At 40.7% G+C, this 20,235-nt stretch overlaps 1 protein-coding gene and 1 pseudogene across 2 annotated transcripts; both read right to left on the reverse strand.

Annotated features, from left to right (window-relative positions):
* Window positions 1–4,747: 4,747 nt before the first annotated feature.
* On the reverse strand, window positions 4,748–13,755 carry LOC116678232 (major histocompatibility complex class I-related gene protein). 2 transcript variants are annotated; one of them, XM_032508248.1, is made up of 7 exons: window positions 13,547–13,755; window positions 12,250–12,519; window positions 11,175–11,453; window positions 10,097–10,399; window positions 7,835–7,936; window positions 7,508–7,525; window positions 6,839–6,855 (listed from the first exon to the last, which is right to left on the reverse strand). In XM_032508248.1, coding segments are annotated over exons 1-7 (1,023 nt in total). In that variant the 5' UTR covers window positions 13,596–13,755; the 3' UTR covers window positions 6,839–6,853. The 2 variants fall into 2 exon arrangements, with proteins under 2 accessions (XP_032364138.1, XP_032364139.1); XM_032508247.1 differs by lacking the exons at window positions 6,839–6,855; window positions 7,508–7,525; window positions 7,835–7,936 and adding an exon at window positions 4,748–4,896.
* A 1,695-nt stretch (window positions 13,756–15,450) lies between these two features.
* Window positions 15,451–20,024, reverse strand: LOC116678227 (BOLA class I histocompatibility antigen, alpha chain BL3-6-like; annotated as a pseudogene).
* Window positions 20,025–20,235: the final 211 nt, after the last annotated feature.

A 20,235-nucleotide genomic window follows, 5' to 3' on the forward strand; every position in this document is an offset into this window, starting at 1 on the left:
GCAATCTCCTCACATCCCGTGCCATGGCAAGGTGACACAGAGATTCTCTGTCCTCTCCCCTCCCAGTGCACCCTGGGAGAGCGACCAAACCCGTTTTACGACCAAGAGCTGCTGACGCTCACTTCCTGCCAAGAATCAAAGAGACAAGGTTCAAAGTGATCAGCGGCACACATACAACACACGTGCAATAAGGAACGCACATAAACACGGCACAAAACTTTAAGGATTTAGTTATGGACAAGTTCACACCATCACATTCATGATCAAGCCTGAACTGCTGAATATTTTTGTCCTTTCTAAAACCCTGTTGATGCATAATTCTGACAATGGATGTTGGAGAAATTTCACTAAGGTACAGCCAACAGGTGGACATAAGAAGTCCATGCTTGTACTCTGGGGGCTGGCAAAAGGTATTCTGGGAAACGTAGAAGATGTAGGCAAGAGGGAAAGTGTACGGTGGATCTTAGACCTCAACACACTGCAAATTAGGGAAACACATGCAAATAGACACAAGACAAGCAAATTAAGAACATCTTCAACAACTTGACAATATAAGTGCAGCATTTGGAAAAAGCACCATGGATACTTTTTAGGGACACTAAAAAGTGATGCAAACCGGCTGGGATGTGCAGCTCTTTTATTGAAGTTGGATATGCATTCAACTAGTATTGAAAAATGTAAGTTTTTTTTGGCTTATTTTAACTTTGGGATTTCGATATAATTACCTTTTCATTAGAGTATCTGAATCATGTGATCACAACGATGGACAGTTTAATAACATAAGCCATAAACCATGGCAACAAGAAGTGTGTCCCAGCAGTTTGCATGTCCCCTGGAAAAAGTTTTGAGCTTCTTGCAGCACCATTTCTAAATGCCGTCAACTATGGATTTTTATTTGTCGTCAAGTTGGCGAAGATGTTTCTTCATTTGAGTGTGATTTCTTAATTTGCAGTATTAATTAATTGCATTGGGCTCTCTGGGCCGCCATAAGAGTAAGTTGAAGAAGAGAGTCATTACAGCATCTTATCACAAACTACCTACAGTAAAGCAAGTGATTTTTCATTTAAAAAGGGAGTCAACTATATTTATAGAATTTCACTAGTTTGCTTTAAAACCCAGAGACACATAGTAGTTTAATGTAGTGTGGCCCCCAGAGGCTACATTCACCTGGCTACATGTAGCACACTGACTTCAATAAGAGGGAATAGTCAGTTAACATAAACCCCACGAGGACAGTATCTAAGATGCTGCATGCTGTTTTTTACAAATAAAACACAAAACAAACTATGATTGCTCTTAAAATCACACAATGTCTTGTTTTTACAGCTGTTTCTGCATAATGCTGTATAACTTAGTCAGAGACACAATATCTATGAAATGATTATGCAGTACGAATATGATTATAGACAAAACCATACATGAACATGAAATCTTAGCCTACATAAAAATGGAGGAAGCTGCAGTAGAAAACGTCATGAGACCTTCAGCAGAATAAAATATGATCACATTACAATGATCCATCCTTTATGCAGGAATGATTCCAGGTATTACAGTATACTTTTAAACTATAACTAATGGCAAATGTTGGTTGAGCACTGATAAAAAGTTTCACATCATGCAGTCAACACTAAAACTTGATAAAAGAATTGTTTTTTATCAACAAGTGTCTTCTAATTCAACGAGGAAATGGGCAGAAATGTCACTACTTTTACATGTTTTAATTCAATACAGAATGCAGTTTTCTTAAATAGCTAATGTTGAACATGCTGCATTACCAAAACCATAATCTTAAGATTAGCAGTTCTAACAGCAAGTTCTGGTAGATTTCGTAGCATAGGCTTTCCGTCTTTGCATTGTGTGTGGTAAGGGTCAGCACATGTTGCTTTAAACTTCTTGACACGCTCACTCTCTCTCTTCCCAGCACTGAAAGAGAGCCTGATGAATCAATAAGAGCGATAAATAAAAGAGGGAAATCGTCTGAGTGGCAGAGATGTCGGAATAAGAGCCAGCGGTAAGAATTGATTACAATGGAAAAGCTCCAGATAGTGTGTCTGTGTGTGAGAAAGTATTTTTTTTTAAAAGAGCGGTGCATGTGATTATTGGACAAGGGCCGGACAGGGACCAAGCAGGGCAGCCCGCAGACGGACCCAGAGAAAGGGACATTTACCTTGAACTCCAATCGGCCCATCTCTGGGGCGGGGGCAGGTATTGTAGCCGGGCCTGACAGGGTCAGGAGGGGACAAGAGGGAGAGACAGGGGTAGGCTGGTGGGGACAGGGGACAGGGGCTGCCCCTGGGGTCGTGGGGCGCTACCTCTCTGGGGGAGGGAGGGGAGGCACAGAATGTGGCAGCTTCGGGGGGGAAGGAGAGTAGGTATTGGCAGATTTTCATAGGGTGCAGATGCTCAATATGCAGATGTCTAATCGAATTGTGCAACAATGAATTGGTTCCCCCCCCTGATTTGCATCAGGACAATCCCTGGCAGTGGCTCAGAGGTCAGCGGAGTTCCCCCGGACAAAATGAGCAGCCGGCTGCAGACGCCTTAGAGAACGTGTGAACTTGAAGTAGACTTTACTCAATGACAAGGATATTGATTGATTCAAATTTCTGTCTGTCTGTCTGGGAGTGCGTGTGGCATCTGTCATCCCAGTGAAGACGTGGCTTTTCAAAGTATGAAATGGATAAAACATTTATTGCTTTTTAGTATTTGGCCAGCACTTTGCTTTAGAGCTAGACCTATAGTATAAACATTTTGCTAAAAAAACAACAACAGGACATTCAGATGCTGCCGTCCAGTCTAGGTCTCCATTTTTTGTATGTGGTTTCTCTTTGAAGAATAAATATTTTAAATAATGCCTCAAAACCAGAATGAATGTTTAACTTTTCATCTACTTGAAACAGTTCTTCAGAGGCAGCAGGAAAAATAGAGAGCCCCCATAGATACAGCCTCACCATGATGAACTAATTATCTTAATGCCATATAGATGACAAGCAGAGTGCAACTGTAGACAATTAAGATGAAAATTTGAAACACCACTGGGACCAACTTAAAGGTCTTATGACATGGGGCTTTTTGGATGCTTTTATATAGACCTTACTGGTCCCCTAATACTGTATCTGAAGTCTCTTTTATGTAGACCTTAGTGGTCCCCTAATACTGTATCTGAAGTCTCTTTCCCAAAATTCAGCCTCGGTGCAGAATTACAGCCACTAGAGCCAGTCCCACAATGAGCTTTCCTTAGTATGTGCCATTTCTGAGTTTGTAGCTTTTGAGGAGGAAAGTGTGTTGGGGGGGGGCAAGGTTGCAACTGGGGGTGTGGCCTTGACCAACTGCCACTTTGCTCGTTTGAAATCAATGATGTCTCTCTCTCATGGGTGGGCCAAATTCTCTGGGCGGTAAAAAGCAGAGAAAGAGTAAGCAACCTTGCTCCTTATGACCTCATAAGGTGCAAGAATCCAGATCGGCCAATCTGAGCTTTTATTTTCTCAAAGGAAGAGCAGGATATCCAGGGTTCAGTTTACACCTATCGCCATTTCTAGCCACTGGGGAACCATAGGCAGGCTGGGGGAACTCATATTAATGTTAAAGAAAATGATATTTTCATGCAGGGATTGATTGTTATGGTGTACTTACATACCAGCCAGTCCAAACAGAGATAGTAAAGAGTCCTGAGGTAGCAGGAATGGACAGGGAGGAGTGCAGGCAGGCAACAGGTCCAGGTAACAGAGGCTTGAAAGCAATAGCAAGAAACAACAAAGCATCTATGGTCAAGAGGGAGCAGGACAGAGACAGCTAAATCTCCTCAGGGCTGAAGAGGAAAGTAGGAACAGGTGAGCAGGTGGGCGAGGAAGTTCAGGTGACTGGAGGGAAAGGAGTTGTTGCAGGACAGAAACGAGTGGCTGGATGTGGGAGTAAGGGAATGGGATGGGAGTAAAGTCAGAGGGCATCTGGTGGATAGGTAGACAACCGGGAAGAACGGGTTTGAGGAAGTGGGAATGTTGCTGGAGGGAGGGACAGACAGGAAGAAGGGGACAAACACCATTTGGAGCGTGATTTCTGTCAACTCAGCTTGAGTAATGTTTGCAAAATAACAGCTGTACAAGATGAGTAACATGCACACAGCACGTGCTTTGTCTCCTTTGTGGTGCAGGGAATGTAATCCTCCAAAGATCCATTTCAAATAGAAAGAAGATTCCCGCTCATTCTTTCCACCTCTGCATTTTGGGTCCCAGGGACCTTTCCCAAGACACGTTAAGAAAGGTTCCTGGGACAAACCTCGATCGACCGACCGACCAAATAGTTAATTTTTTAATTACATTTTATAAAAATATATTGTGTTTTTTTTAATAACAAATTTTAAATCATTTAATAATGTACACTCTTTACTGATCCCCAGTGGGGGATTACAATTTCCACTCTGGAGATGTCAGAGTGACTGGGCTGTGGGTGCTGGACTGGCGCCCTGAGCAGTTGGGGAGGTTTCAGTGCCTTGCTCAGGAGCCCCTTGGGGCAGTGGCCAGGAGGTAAACTGGCATCACTCCAGCTACTAGTCCACACTCCGTAAGGGGGACTTGAACCAGCAGTCCTCTGGTTCTACTGCCACCCTCAAACAAACGTTGTCGGCAGGAATTGAACGGCGAAGAGAAACCCCAATAGATTTCCAGATCTGAACCCATAATCTTAAATTGTACTAAATCCTAATGTCAATAGCATAATAGAAACATATTTATTCAAAAGTTATACAGATTGTCATAGTTTAATTTTATTTTTGAAATGGACTTTGACAGAGTGCAGGCTTTTTGTAAGAAAAGATTGTGTTGTAATATTTGAAAAATGAACGTGAGGAAACCCGTTGACATGCTGGAGCTGGTGCTGGTGTTCTAGCAGCTGGTTTCTCTGCTCACTTCTCTCACAGCTGACTCAGCTCAGAGGTCTGATGCTCTCTAGTGGCGACAGAAGGAAAGACACTCACTCCTCACTAAACCAACTACAATGTAAGATCTGGATTGCAGTGTTCCTTCATACTCACACATAACTAACTAAAAGATTTAAGTTTTAATCATTTTGTTATGTCCAGCTACCAGTCCAAACTTCGTAAGGCGGACTTGAACCAGCATTCCTACTCTACAAGAACTGACAAAGGCATTTTACCTGGAGATTAAACATAAAACAAGAGGAGCCAGATAAATAAATACATCTTGTTCTTAAATAAAGAAGTAGAGCTGGAAAGCTCAACTCATCTTCATTCCAAAGTTGTTTGCCGGTTTATCAATCTCATAATCTCCTATCCTATCTGTATTTGTGAGAAGTGGTGCTGTCCTGAGTTGAAAGATTGCTTTATTATTGAGTTAATGGCATAATAGGTGTGTGTTCGTGTGTGTGTGTGTCAGCTGTTGTCCCTTTCCTTTGGTTCTGAAATGCCAACATATTTGACTATTTTTTTAATGAATGCGCCCGTGAGCACCCACGAAGGAAAACATAAATCAGCGCCAATGACCTGCAGTATGAGGTGTGTTCCCCTGTGAATGACTCCTTACTGGTGAACAAGGACTGCACTCTGACCAAAAGGGATTTTAGACATGTTCTGGTTTATCTGAGTCTCTGTTACCTGTTCCTGCCTTCTTCCACTAAAGCTCTCTGCTTGTGCTTGTCTGCTGCTAAAGTCCAAAACACATTGTATCATGTAACACAACATGAAGCTAGTTATGAGTTCCCTTTCATTTAGTTCTTGCTCCTGTAATAAATAAGTGTCCTGTCAGACTCTAACGGCCTCTGTGCTGCTTCCTTTCCCCTACAGAGACCTGGGTTGGAACAAAGGTTTAGTGAACTGAAAGATCAGACGCTGAGTCCAGAAAACATCTTCTGACTTCTACGTTTGACTAATAAAAGTTAAAAATCTTATAAATCTGAGTCAGACGTTTTCACACTTTCTTACTCTGACAACAGAAAAAACTGAATGATGCATTTTTAATGTAAGAGTCATTTTATTTCACATCAATGATAAAAAAATAAAATACAAAATATAAGAATATCAAACATCTGAGTGTTGGCTGAGATTCTTAAAGACCAAAAGCACACTTTAAAATAAATATATACACAGAATACTTAGACAACATTTTTCTTGTAATTAAGCTAAATAATCAGGATGTTGATGTCAAGTTGTCAATCACCAGAGAAGATATTTTATTTACAGTGCCTTGCGAAAGTATTCGGCCCCCTTGAACTTTTCAACCTTTTGACACATTTCAGGCTTCAAACATAAAGATATAAAAATTATTTTTTGTGAAGAATCACCAACAAGTGGGACACAATTGTGAAGTGGAACAAAATCTATTGGATTTTTTAGCAAATAAACTGAAAAGTGGTGCATGCAAAATTATTCGGCCCCTTTACTTTCAGTGTAGCAAACTCACTCCAGAAGTTCAGCGAGGATCTCTGAATGATCTAATGTTGTCCTAAATGACTGATGGTGATAAATAGAATCCACCTGTGTGTGATCAAGTCTCTGTAGAAATGCACCTGATGACTCTTTCATATTATAGTTATACTCAACATTTGAAAGCAAGTTCTTTAGGGGCTTTAATAGAAAGGTTTGTTGTAGAAGATTATTTTTCCAGGTATTGTCTAACTGGAGATGTTAATATTTGACTGCTTTCCCAGTGCAGGATGTGTGTGTTAATAAGGTCTCTGGACTGAGTCTCTCAGAGAGCTCAGAGCTGTTGTCAGGAGCTGTAAGGAAGAACACACCGTTACTGAGCTGCCTTTCAGAAACAGAGGATGATGCAGCCTGTCCAGAGGCTGGTCGTTCACATTAACTCTGCACATCCACCAAAAGGTGTTCAGTACTTCCAGCCTCTGAAACAGGTTTAGCATCTGATGTTTTATTCAGAACCAAGACACATGCTCCATCTGTCAGGATCAATGAGCTGACTCCACAACCTGAATGGGACATGTGCAACCAGCAGCCTCCAACCCAGAGAGCTTTTTATATATGCTTCTATACATATGTTTGTCTTTATGAAGCACTTTGGTGCAAACATGTTTACTTTTAAAGTAGTATATAAAAACAGAAACTTAACATTTCCTTTTCAGTTTTTATTTTATAGGTCGAGATAGATAGATAGATAGATAGATGTGGTTGTGTATGTATACAAACACACAAACACCTACCACTGAATCCATAATCCATGCATGCAACACACATACTGTATCTAATTATTTCTTATATCTTTTCATGTATTTTTTCTGATTTTGTATTCCTTTCAATTTATTTCCAGTTCATTTATTAATTTAATATTATGTTATTTAGTATTCTCATCTACAGTAATTTCAGGTAAGTCCAGGTCTTGTCAAACATGTCTCTCTGTAAGGGGAGAAATCTCTGAGTGAGTAAATAATTAACTAATTTATAATCTCCATGTCTTTACTGAAGTCTGTTTAGCAGTAACACATCTTGGTAACAGCACATCAGACCAGAGACAATAGAATAAAAACAAGTTCTACTCACATGGTGGAGGGAGTTGGGCTGAAACAAGAAGAGACGACAAATCATTTCAGCTGTCACAGTTGGAAATGTCAGAACATCATTTGTCACCTTTTCCCCATCAAATCTGATCCTCTCCTACTCATGCTCCTACTTATGTTAAATAAATCTTATCCCCTTCACCTTTTGTATTCATCATCATCATCATCATCATCATCATCAGTCTCTCTGTTAGTTGCTTGTTGAAAGTAAATGAGAAAATTGTTTACTCCTTTGGTCTTTCACTTTTCTTCTTTTGTAAACTACAAATCCAAAAGTAGGTCTGATAACTTTCCCCTTCTCCTCTCTCACCTTTCTTTCTTTTGTAAAAAATGAATCCAGCGGCAGCGGCGAGGACGACAGCAAGAACAGCCACTGCAGCAGTGATGGGAATGGTCCTGTCTGAAGGACTCTCTGTTCAACAAATAACAACATGTCTACAACCAGGGCCCTGTTGCACGAAACTAGGATAAGGGATTAAGCCGGGATATTCAAGTTATCCTGGATGAATTTAGCTTGGACTCGGTTGCACGAAACCAGATTGAATTAAGCCCAGCCAAGTTACCATGGAGATTTATTCTTTGCGGCTAGCCTGGTCCAGAGCAGGCTAACAGCCAGGCTAAGATTAATCCTGGAGTCTCATGTGTCAAATCAGCTGCCGTCTGATCCCAAATAAACGTGTTTAACAGTTATTCCGTTGTCTTCTGCATGTGTTCTGCTTTATTTTTATGAACATGCATTAGCTACTTGTCACTTTTGTTTTCGCAAGTTTGATTTAAACCCTACTACAGTTGTTTAGATGTCAGAAATGGTTGCACTGGCACCCTGATGCGGAGTGGGACTTTTCCCGGTGGGACGGTAGTGTGTCGAGAATGCCTGGCGTGCGGCCGCTGCCCGGTGCCCGGTGCCCGGTGCCCGGTGCCTGGTGCCTGGTGCCCGGTGGCCGGTGGCTATTGCCTGCCAGCAGACTTGCGAGTTGTGTCAGTGTCCACTCTCTCTGTAAAAGTAGAGATGAGCAGCGCAGCGTCTGTGGTCTCAGCTTCAGGTTTATAGGACGCGCTCCGAAGATTAAGTGTGTGTGACGATATTAATATAGCGATATTCCAAGATGATAATAATGGCAGACTGGTCAGAGACCAATACATTCATGATTCATTTTCTTGTTGCTTGTCCTTCTCTAATAAAGGGTAGTTTGTGTTACTCCTTAATAAGTGGGCCTATTGTTTTTTGTTATAGCTTACATTGGTTTCATAACCTTCTCAATTAGTCTCACATCACCGGACTAATAACGTGGCCTATATACAGCACGTATGTAGTGTAGTTTACATTCATCACACCGGGAACACCACAATGCTTCTTAATCTTTTTATTTTGGTGCGGTCACTTGTCAGAAGAATAAACAAACATGAATATTGTTTTACATATATGTTCACAGCGTGTATTGAAGTAATTTAATTTTTTTTTCTAGTTGTTGTCCCTTTCTGATTGTTCTGTATGAACATTAATTGTACAAAGAATAAGATATAGCTTATAGAGATTTGTGCATGGTTAAAACATGTTCTCACGTTGTAAATAAGGGTTTGTAATTAAGCCTAAAGTCCGTAGGGTCCATTTCCCGAGGAACATTAGTTCCCTCTGCTCACTTTTGAGGCAAATGCTAGACTGATCAGTCGGGTCCGCTATGTTAGGCTTTCTTTCTCCGTTTGATAAGAGCCGTATTTCCCTTTTGCATATTCTTCCCCTCCTCGTTATTTTCCATTAGAAGCTGCTGCTCATTGGGTGAAACATTTGGCGCATGCGTCTTCTCATCTCTGCATCAGTTAATCTGTGATCGATACCGTGGTCTATTTGAGAAAGCCGTGAACGTGCACTTATCCCAGCTATCTCCACCTGGCTTGACATAGCTCCACCTGTTTATCCTGGCTCGGCAAACGTGCAACCGATTAAGCCGCGATGAGCAGATCACACTAAGTCAAGCTGCGCTTTTTCACTTATCCTGGATAGCTTTATTCTACTTTCGTGCAACAGGCCCCAGGTCTACAAACAGGTTAGAACAGAAGTAGATTCCTCTGTTTATCATTCCTACTGTACACACATGACTTATGAAATGTTTGCATGTTGGTATGTCCTGCAACGGATTGTGTGCATTGGTTTAGAATAAAAAAAAATGACTAACTTATTCCATAATAAATCAAAAGCTAATCCAACAAAAACACACCTTCGTTAGAGCCTCACTTTGTGAGCGACATATATTTGTGCCGAACCATCATGATAGTGCTGACTCGCAGGAACAGAGTAAAAAATGGAGGACGCTGTTGGTTAGCTGTTAACGGCTCTGGGAAATGGTTTAGTTGGCATCAGTCTTAAGACAGCAGTCAACTGTACAAATGTGTTTCTGAAATAAAGACTGAAGGAGCTAGACTGCTAACTGGGAGTTCAGGCGTTTTTGTGTGTGTGGTAGTATGGCCACAGATATCAAACAGAAGGCTTACACAGAGCATCAGAAAGGTGAAAAATCAATAAATCATGAAGTAAAACTAAACATCTTTCAGTCACTTCCTATTCCAGTCTCACCTCTGTTGGTCCTGATCTCTGCTTTGTCCAGTTTGGTGACGATGTCGTCCTCCACACCAGAGAGATGAAACACACAGTCGTACCTCCTCCAGTCTTCAGCTGGGACTGATGAAAGGTCCAGGTCTACACTCATCTGGAAGGATCCATCGTGGTTGGGGAGGATCTCTCCGAGGTCCACGTCCTCATGAAGCTCCTCTCCATCTTTCCTCCAGAACATCATGGCTCTGTCAGGGTAGAAACCTGTAGCGTGGCAGCTGACTGGAGAGGACGGAGACTTCTGGAGGAGGGACACTGAGGGAACCTCTGGACACGGACACACATCAAATGTGAATGGAAAGAAAACAATGGAAAAAGAAAAATGAAGAAAAGACAATGTGGAATAGTTAACAGAAGGTGTTAATTCAAATAAAATAAATAAGTAAATAAACCTCAACCAACAACACTAGGAGTGTGAAGCCGTGCTAGCAGCTCTGAGGTTGTTCTGAGGTAGAGCTCATTTTACCAGCATGTTGATGTGTGGCAGGTTATAATCTCAGCTCTGCATGTTAGCATTCTAATATTTCCTCATTAGCGCTAAACCTAAAGTACAGCTGAGGCTGAGAGAATGTCATTAGTTTTGCAGGTATTTGGTCATAAATTAAATTACTGGATAAACAGAAGGATTTGACCTGATGATGGCGTTAGCTGAAAAGTCAGAGGTTCAAAGTTTTTACAATCGATTCTCTGGGGACCGTGAATATATGTACAGTATTTTACAGCCATCCAGTGAGTCTGTAACAAGCTGAAGGACAAACGGACCAACTGACAGACCACCTGTCAATGCAGTTCAACTTACTTACCGTATGCTAACTGAGCACTGGAGATCATTGGCTATTGATAGAAAGTAATGTCAGAGCACTCTAACTTGTGGGTCTCTACTGATTGAGGAGGGCTAGATCAAATCTTACCACCACAGAAAACAGCCAAAAAGAAGGTGATGTCAGACTGATTGGAGTGATAATAAAATGGCAGGTCAGTCTGAGCAGACTGGAGGAACATTGTTGTGTTCATGAAACTACATCAGGAAATGGGATTCTACCTTTTCTCAGCAGAGAGCTCTTGCCGTAGTCCAAAAACACCTTCAGCCATCCAGGGTAAATCTCAGTGAGGAAAGTCTCAATGCGTCTTAGTCTAGATGTGTCAGCATCCCATCTTTGTTTGATGATGACAGCCTGTGGTTTCGGAGCGATCCATGTTGACGTCTTCAGGTCGAATGCTAGGAAGTCTTCTCCATTATAACCATACTGATTAAAACCATTGACCTCTCCAGTCTCATCGTCCCACTCACAGCCAGCCATGCTCTGGAAAATATGGACACCTGAGAGACAGAGACCGTCATTACAATAATGATGGATACTACTACTACTACTACTACTTCTACTAATAATAGAGAGTGTCACTGCCTCATCATTATTGCACAACGTTTACTTCTTGGATTACAATAACAGGGCAAAGTGGGTCAGCTGCAGTTTTTAGAGTCAGTTAGTTGGGCGGCTGTGGCTCAGTGGTAGAGCGGTTGCCTGCCAATCGGAAGGTTGGTGGTTCCCCGCCCCTGCAGTCATTGTCGAAGTGTCCTTGGGCAAGACACTGAACCCCGAGTTGCCCCCGATGCTGTGCATCGGAGTGTGAATGTGTGTGAATATTTATCTGATGAGCAGGTGGCACCTTGTATGGCAGCCACGGCCACAGTGTGTGAATGGTGAATGTTTCCTGTAGATGTAAAAGCGCTTTGAGCAGTTGTTAAGACTGGAAAAGCGCTATATAAATACAGCACATTTACATTTAGTTGCTCTCCAGCAACTGCAAAACTCCAGTGCATGATGGGAAACATCCAGGTTTCCCCTGGTCTACAAGCTCATGGTCTCATATGTTCGACCACCGCCATTGCTTGTTGTAAAAATTCTTATTCCATGATTAATTAATAAAGACTGAATTTATTAGTCTGATTTTGTGCAATGAAAGTTTTCTTTGTTAACAGAATATTTAATATTTACATGACAAAAACTTTAAATTTATGTTTTGAATTTCATTATCTCAAAGTGGGGATGAGTTTGGGTCACTTTAATATAAAATGAAGTTGTAGAACAGTTTAGCAGTAAACAGTGAAGTATTACCTCCAGTTTGGTTGAAGCTCTGCTTCATGCGATTGATCCAGACACTGAAAAAGTTAGGCTGATGCTCAAAACACTGTGCTGTGTACAATTTCCAAAGCTGAGGATTGTTTTCTAAAAATGTTTTCATCCAGTCCTGTTTGGGTTCTGCTATCTTTTTGTTGGTGTCGCAGTAACCCACCAGAAGATCATCCACCACTGCAGTAACCATAAACTCTGGGAGGTTTGGGACTCCAGAAGATCCAGTGAAGAAAAACTTCAGTGAGTGTTTCACTGCAGGACAAACAAGGTTTATAGAGTCAGTATGAATAGAGATATCATTATTTATCAAAAACATGATGTAGACCTAATTAACATGATTTACTTAACCTAAAACATGATAGAGTAAAGTGAAACTTAACCCAAGCTACGTTAAAGAGACTAAAGCTAAATTTCATCCACGTCGAATTAGTTCAGTAAAAAATAAAAAAAACTCATGCGAATAAAGTTGGTGAAAGTGTGTTTCCAACGACTTTTAAGCAAATAAAAACATGTGACGTCACATGCTGTTTTGCGAACAAATTGGTATATTGAATGGATTTTTGGCATTTTATGATGTCGCCATTCATTTTCACGATGAATCTCACGACATTCAAAGATTTGTGAACAAAGCTTTTTTAGACCAAATGGATCGCGCCATCTACCAACACATGATCAGGTGTAATTGTGCCAGCTGATAGTGACATATCCAGCTATAATAAGAAAACAACGACACTATCAACTTGCTATGATGATGCAGATGCCACTTGGCTTTTATTTTTTCCTCCTCTGGCACCGCTGTGTGAGCGCCTAACTCCGGAGGACGTCCCATTGCTTGTCTTAACCGTTGTCGGCCATTTCCTTCACGAGTTCCTGATAAATTAAATTCAGAAAGTCTCTCGTCTCCTCGTTCGTCCTCTGACGTCTGTCTTTGTTGACACCCCACACCTGGGCGGAAATTAACTAAAACATCTTCTTTGTTTTGTGGCGGGTTGCAACCATAAAACGACCTAAAACTTAATCGCAAATCATTATTTATTCGACAAATAACGTTTCCATCAGCGTTTATCGCATAAACCGGATATCTATCAAAATAAATTCTGATAAGACCGAACGGATTTCCTTTGAGTTGATATTCATCAAATTCCATCGAGTTTTACCGTTTCCATAAGGCATTTTTCATTAGAATGCAATTCATTCGGATAAAAAACGTGTCTCAACAACTTGAGAGAGCTGCAGAGCTGAGTTCAAAGTAAAGCAAAGAATTAAAATGTGATGTTACCTGGAGATGAGACGTGACAGAAGAGAAGCAACAACAGAAACTTTTCCATCCTGTTCTGATAAAGACATGTCCGAGGACCGAGACGGTTCGGCGGTGTCTTCTGCGTTGGTTCTCCTCCCAGGAAGGAGTGTCTCTGTTCTGGTGAGTTCCGATGAGTGTAGCCTGTTAATCAGCAGACCTCTGAACCTTGAACCCAGTACTTGTTTGAAGGCTTGTCATTTAGCAACAGAAGACACACACATAGGACCAGCTGTTATAGAAAGCTGTCGTTAGAGACCGCTGATCGCTGTCCGGTTCTCAGATATGAACGCCTGCATCATGGTAAATGGGCTTTGAATGCGCCCAGCTAAGCCCATATAGAAAGCCTAGTGTTCTTTCTACAGCATAGTCGACTGTAATATATTAATAACATTGTTAAAATGAAGAAATGAATACCATGATAACATTTAAATAAATGTAGCGTTATAGCTTTAAAAAATATCAATAAACAACAAAGCAATAAGAACGAAATAATAACATTAGGCCTACATAGAATGATAAGAGCTTGTTAACAAATGTTGATTAAAACAGCAGTTGTAGGGCTAAAAATACCATTTTACAGGAAGAATAGAGCTGTGATCACAAAAGATGCTTCCCGTTGAAATAAAACAACGTGCTGACCATCACGAAAAAAAGACATTAATGTGTCCGTTGTAGGGGAATCCTGTCCAAATGAGATCAAATCTGACTCCAATTTATTTATTCCCGTGCCTTCTTTAATCTGATTTAAGTTTACCAGAACAAAAGGATCAATCTGAGACTAAGAGCTCAGTTAAGCAAAGTTTACTGAGTCCAGCATAAAAGTTCAGAAACAGCATCTAAGTTTCCCTGGCAACAGACACTTTAAGTCAGAGGTGGTCCACCAAGGTCGCATCTGAAAATGAATCTGAATCCTGATCTGAGTTTTCTCTGTGTCTTCTCACAGGAGGGGGGGGGGTGTCCTAGTTTCTAGACAGAAACTGTTATCTTTCACAAACACACACATTTTATTGTTTTTGCCATGTTCGGTTTCAGGAGGGTTTTTCCCGGCTATTTATTATGCTTTTATCTTTGTTGTTATCTATTTGTACAGCACTTTGGAGCAGTAGTGACTGTTTGCAAATGTGCTATATACAGTACATAAACTTTGAGACACACACACACACACACACACACACACACACACACACGCAGACACACACACACACACACACACCCCAAGGTCAGTGGTGCAACTTCCTCTTCCGTTCTCACAACCTTCAAACGATTCAACTCTAACTTTGTTTAGGACTTAAGCTTAACTTTTCTGTGTACTTTTAACCACTTCCTTAATGACTACCAAAGCTCTTTTGCAACGAGCACATAGGCCTACACACATTTAAAATATGTCTGTACAGTACACAAATCAATAAAATTAGGTGTCCATTTCACAAATTGAATAATCTCTGCGGTCACATTTGACCCGTAACACTACATAGGCCTAGATTACTCTTTTTTTAGAGACATTTACAATTTACCAAAATTCTCACAACTGTTGTTTAAAAATAGCAATGTCTGATGAAATCATGAAGCCTTGTTCAATAAAAACATCATACAACATACACATCTGAACTTTAAAACAGGTCGAATTTGACCCTAACACAATATAAGTAAGGTTAAGGTATTAATACGTCACAGCCTTCACTGTTGTGTTGTCCCACAAAACGTTACAGTGTGCAGGGTTGTGTGTTAGCCAATCATGTTTCTGGATTCAGTTTCTCCTAGAGCTCAACGCTATTGACAGAGCTGTAAGGTCAGAAACACCCTTAGTTGGTGTAACTTCTTATCCTGCACTGACCTTAGCTTTCTAAAAACTTTAATTACACAACTATCATTAAAACACCTTTTTAATCTAGAGCAAGGTTCAGAACAGATACAATAAAAACAAGTTCTACTTACGAGGTGGACATTGCGAGGGTGGTGACATTTTTTCTCATCCTCCGTTTAACATTTATGCACACTGCTGAATATCTGCTATGAACAATTGTACCAAGAGCCCAATAACAACAAAGACCTGTCTAAAATAAATGTTGCTTCAGTTTTACAGTCTGGACAAGAGCATCAGCTCCTTTGAGTCTCTCACCTTTCTTCTTTTTGTAAACAGCAAACCCAATAGCAGCAATGAAAACGGCAGCAACCTCAACAAACAACCAGTGCAGAAGTAATGGGGATAGTCATGTTACTGGGCTCTTCTGCTTGGCAAAAAATGTAAAAAAGAATATTATCAAAACATGTCAACAGGTTAGAACAGAAGTACATCCATCCATTCAATACACATACAGGTGTTGAATACAGTAGACTCTATACAGTAGCCATTAGAGCATTTGCAAAATGTGCTGTATTCAAATGGTACCACATGGGTTAGGTGATATAGGGTTAGGGTTGTATTTACTATATACACACACACACACACACACTGAGGGAGTATTTGATCCCCTGCTGATTTTTACATTTGCCCACTGACAAAGAAATAATCAGTCTATAATTTGAATGGTAGATTTTAACAGTGAGAGACAGAACACTTTAAAAATTGATTTGCATTTTAATGAGGGAAATATGTATTTGACCACTCTGCAAAACATGACTTGGTACTTGGTGGCAAAACCCTTGTTGGCAATCAGAGGTCAGACCTTTCTTGTAGTTGGCCACCAGGTTTGCACACATCTCAGGAAGGATTTTGTCCCTCTCCTCTTTGCAGATCTTCTCCAAGTCATGAAGGTTTTGAGGCTGACATTTGGCAACTCGAACTTTCAGCTCCCTCCACAGATTCTGGATAGCCCAGCCTGGATTCCAATAAGAAAATTAAAGAAATCTGATGATGTAGGCTAAATTGTTTGAAATCAAACCAATTAGATGTTCCATGGCCAAATGTCTTGGAAACATTTCCTCCAGACAGCTGTTGAAGAGCACATTTTTTACATAAAAGTAGACCAGATCAACGGAAGTACATTTCCAGGATAAAGCCTGACAGCTGGCTTTGTAACTCACCTTCTGCTCTTTATGTGTTGCTGTGCTCAAACTCTGTTTGCTATAGAAAACGATTGAGCTACCAAGCTGAACTTGGCAAGTTTTAGATTGTAACAAAGGTTTAACCATGTATCCAGCTAATTTAAAGAGCTCAACTTACTGTGTCAGTTAACTTCATTTAATAAGGTATGCAGCGTTTTCTTTTGTGGGGTGTAAGTGGTCCACCAAAAAGCAAGTAACTTGCGAACCAGCTTCAATGCGTTCAGAACTTGGAGCCGTCCAAGATGATTGGGATTGGTTAAAAGAAATGCAAACAACCCAGAGCAATTTTTTCTAACCACAAATGTGTGGTGTAGCCAGCCTGTTACAGCGCTGTAGATAGGTCTGTCAACATCAGACTAAAGTCAAAGCTCTTTCAACACAATATACTCAGTGACTATGGGCCCATTAACACAAGGGTAGACAGTGATATCTGGTGGCTTCATTCAGGCATAGCAGCTGAGAGCCAAATACTCACTCAAATTACCTACAAATGTCTTTTGACACCCTATAACGGTTAACAATAGCGTAACTCAAACTATAATGCACTGTGCCAAGTTAAATCACACACATGAACGAAGTCAAGGTGGATTTAAGTAGTAATATAGCACAACAGTTAACTTATAAACATAGTTCTCTGGTCTCCTCAGGAGGTTTGAACAGAAATGACTGATTCATCTGCATAGAAGTCAAAGAAGAACAAACTTTAAGGATGTCAAACTCACAACACACTTGGTTTGCGCTTGCATCTCAACTGCTGAGCCTCAGATTTGTTTCTCCTTTAGTAGCATCATAGCAATACAAAAATATATGGCATTACAGGGCAAAACAAACAGTTCCTCCTGAAGCCATGTTTCTTTTTTGTTTGAAGTTTAGAAGGAATCTTTTACAGAGCTTTTCGTCAGCAGTTTATCCCATTTCCAGTGTTCATGCTAAGCTAACCTTGTCTGGGAGCTGCTTAGAATTGACACCGATCTTGATCTTCTCATCCAACTCCAGTGAGAATACCGAACATTCAATTTAAAAGTTACTGCAACTATAGTCAAAGATGACTCACGGTAAAACTAAATTAGGGACTTTATTGAACAGCAAAACATCAGCACCAAAATAAAGCATTACATTAGATCTTGATCAGGCTCCGTGGTAAACCGGGCCACCAGGCGCTCGCTGACAAGTCCTCCATCTGGACCTGGCTCCAGACGGTGGCCTCGGGCTTCCTCCGGGCAGGGTAACTACCTCTTCCTCGTTGACCCAGTCTTTATCTGGACCCTCACCCGAGACCACTTTGCCATGGGAGACCATACCAGGAGCACCAAGCTGCAGACAACACAAACCTCTCCCCCATGATAAGGTGATGGTTCCTGAGATCCAGACATTACTTCATGCCTATCGATACACAGTTAAACGTGCTAAAAGTTAGAGAATATCTACGAGGCCTTCATTAGGTCCTGCAGGGACTGTCGTAGTGAGCTCTTACAGGCGACATCATTCTCTAACCCAGTCTGAAGGAATCTTTAAGCTTCCTTTAAATCCATCACACACAAGCAAAGAGCCATTCTCTGCTGCTCATCTAACTTGTATCCACTCAGACTAAACTACAGAGGCTGGAACCAGACTGGTCTGATGGGCATCTTCATGAATGATTAAATCAAATAAATACTCAACTTTATGTGAATGCCATGAATCACTGAGAAGTGCAATAACCAGAAATTAGCACAATAATGTGAAACCTTTTAATCAAAGTGTGTCAGATTGTTAAATAGAATAAAAGTTGATTTTACTTACGAGTTTGAGGGCATTTGGCTGAAATCAAAATGAGATCTTTTTACAGTTGGAAATGCCAGAATATCTCAGTAAATTTTGGATTCTTCTACTCAAACTGAAATAAATCACTTCTTGCCTTTAGTTGTTGGATTTAGGAAACTGATGCTTGTTTCAATTTAATTCATACGCAGCCTGGATAAAAGCATCAACTCAAACATTTCAATTAAACTACTGAAAAGAAGAAAAAAAAAAGTTAATTAGATTTTTCCCTTTCTCTCTCACCTTTCTTCCTATTGATCATGTGACTGGACTTCTGTTGTAAAACAATAAAAACTAAAGACCTGCACAGATAAATCAGGTTAGAACAGAAGTGAAGCCATCTGTTGAACATGCATGTTTGTTGCTGTTAACTATAAGGCTAATCAGCTGTTATCTTAAAGTGTCTTTAAAATTATGTGTAGGATTTGACAGATTTACTCTGCATATGGCAGACAGCAACGCACAAAATGTAAGAACATAAGTAATTTTAAATAATAATAATACATTTTATTTATAATGCCCTTTACATTTCACAAGGAAATCTCAAAGTCGGTCGGTCGGTCGGTCGGTCGGTCGGTCGGTCGGTCGGTCGCTCGCTCGCTCGCTCGCTCTGGTTTTTCAGGAGTCACTTCTGTGTCTTTAACATGTTGAGGTGTGGCACTAGATACACCTATTTTTCATTACGTTCTTTCTTAGTTTATAATATTAATAATAATATATACTTTATTAGTCCCACAAGGGGAAATTACAATTTACACTGTTATTACACACACTACACACAGGCCTGAATTGCACACACATGCTCAGTACATGCACGAATGGAGAGATGTCAGAGTGGGGGGGCTACCCATGGAACGGCACCCCAAGCAGTTGGGAGTTCAGTGCTTTGCTCAGGAGCACCTTGGCAGTGCCCAGAAGGTGAACTGGCAACTCTCCAGCTATCAGTCCACCACTATACTTTTTTAGTCCGTACAGGCCTTGAACCAGCGACCCTCCGGATCCCAACCCAACTCCCAAAGGACTGAGCTACAGCCATGGTCTGGCCATCAAAATTCATAAAAAAACTGCTACACTATTTATGACAATGTCTGTAAACAAAGCTTTCAAGGTCCGGACCTCGGTGACCTCAATGGGGTGGGGGGGGTAAATGTCCACGCTGTCTCAGAGACAGCGATTTTTGTTGTTTTTGTTCTCACCTCTGTTGGTCCTGATCTCTGCTTTGTCCAGTTTGGTGACGATGTTGTCCTCCACACCAGAGAGATGAAACACACAGTCGTACCCCCTCCGGTCTTCAGCTGGGACTGATGAAAGGTCCAGGTCTACACTCATCTGGAAGGATCCATCGTGGTTGGGGAGGATCTCTCCGAGGTCCACGTCCTCATGAAGCTCCTCTCCATCTTTCCTCCAGAACATCATGGCTCTGTCAGGGTAGAAACCTGTAGCGTGGCAGCTGACTGGAGAGGACGGAGACTTCTGGAGGAGAGACACTGAGGGAACCTCTGCACAGTGGAGACAAAGAATTTTATTATTATACTATTATTATTATTTACTGTATATTAATAGTATCATTCCTGTTCACAGAGTTTAAGGCAGCTTTGTTTAACAGGTTCATATGGGACAACACTAGTCCCATATGAAGCAACTCACTTACTTGAAGATGTTAAAAGATAAAGAGCATGTGTATTTCAGTACAAGTAAGAAAAACAACACACATACACATATACATATATATATATATATATATATATATATATATATATATATATATATATATATATATACATACATACACATATATATATACATATACATATATATACATA

This window comes from Etheostoma spectabile, unplaced genomic scaffold (genome assembly GCF_008692095.1).
Source record: "Etheostoma spectabile isolate EspeVRDwgs_2016 unplaced genomic scaffold, UIUC_Espe_1.0 scaffold00006713, whole genome shotgun sequence".
Lineage (NCBI taxonomy): Eukaryota > Metazoa > Chordata > Actinopteri > Perciformes > Percidae > Etheostoma > Etheostoma spectabile.

Bases quoted from the DNA above. Each gene is read 5' to 3' on its own strand.
- LOC116678232 (XM_032508247.1), bottom strand. From the start codon at position 13,595: ATGGAAAAGTTTCTGTTGTTGCTTCTCTTCTGTCACGTCTCATCTCCA. The intron at 11,454-12,249 runs GTAATACTTCAC...TCTGTCTCTCAG, and splicing joins GAGCTTCAACCAAACTGGAG to GTGTCCATATTTTCCAGAGC. The intron at 4,897-10,096 runs GTGAGACTGGAA...AGAAGTGAGCAG, and splicing joins AGAGATCAGGACCAACAGAG to AGAAACCAGCTGCTAGAACA.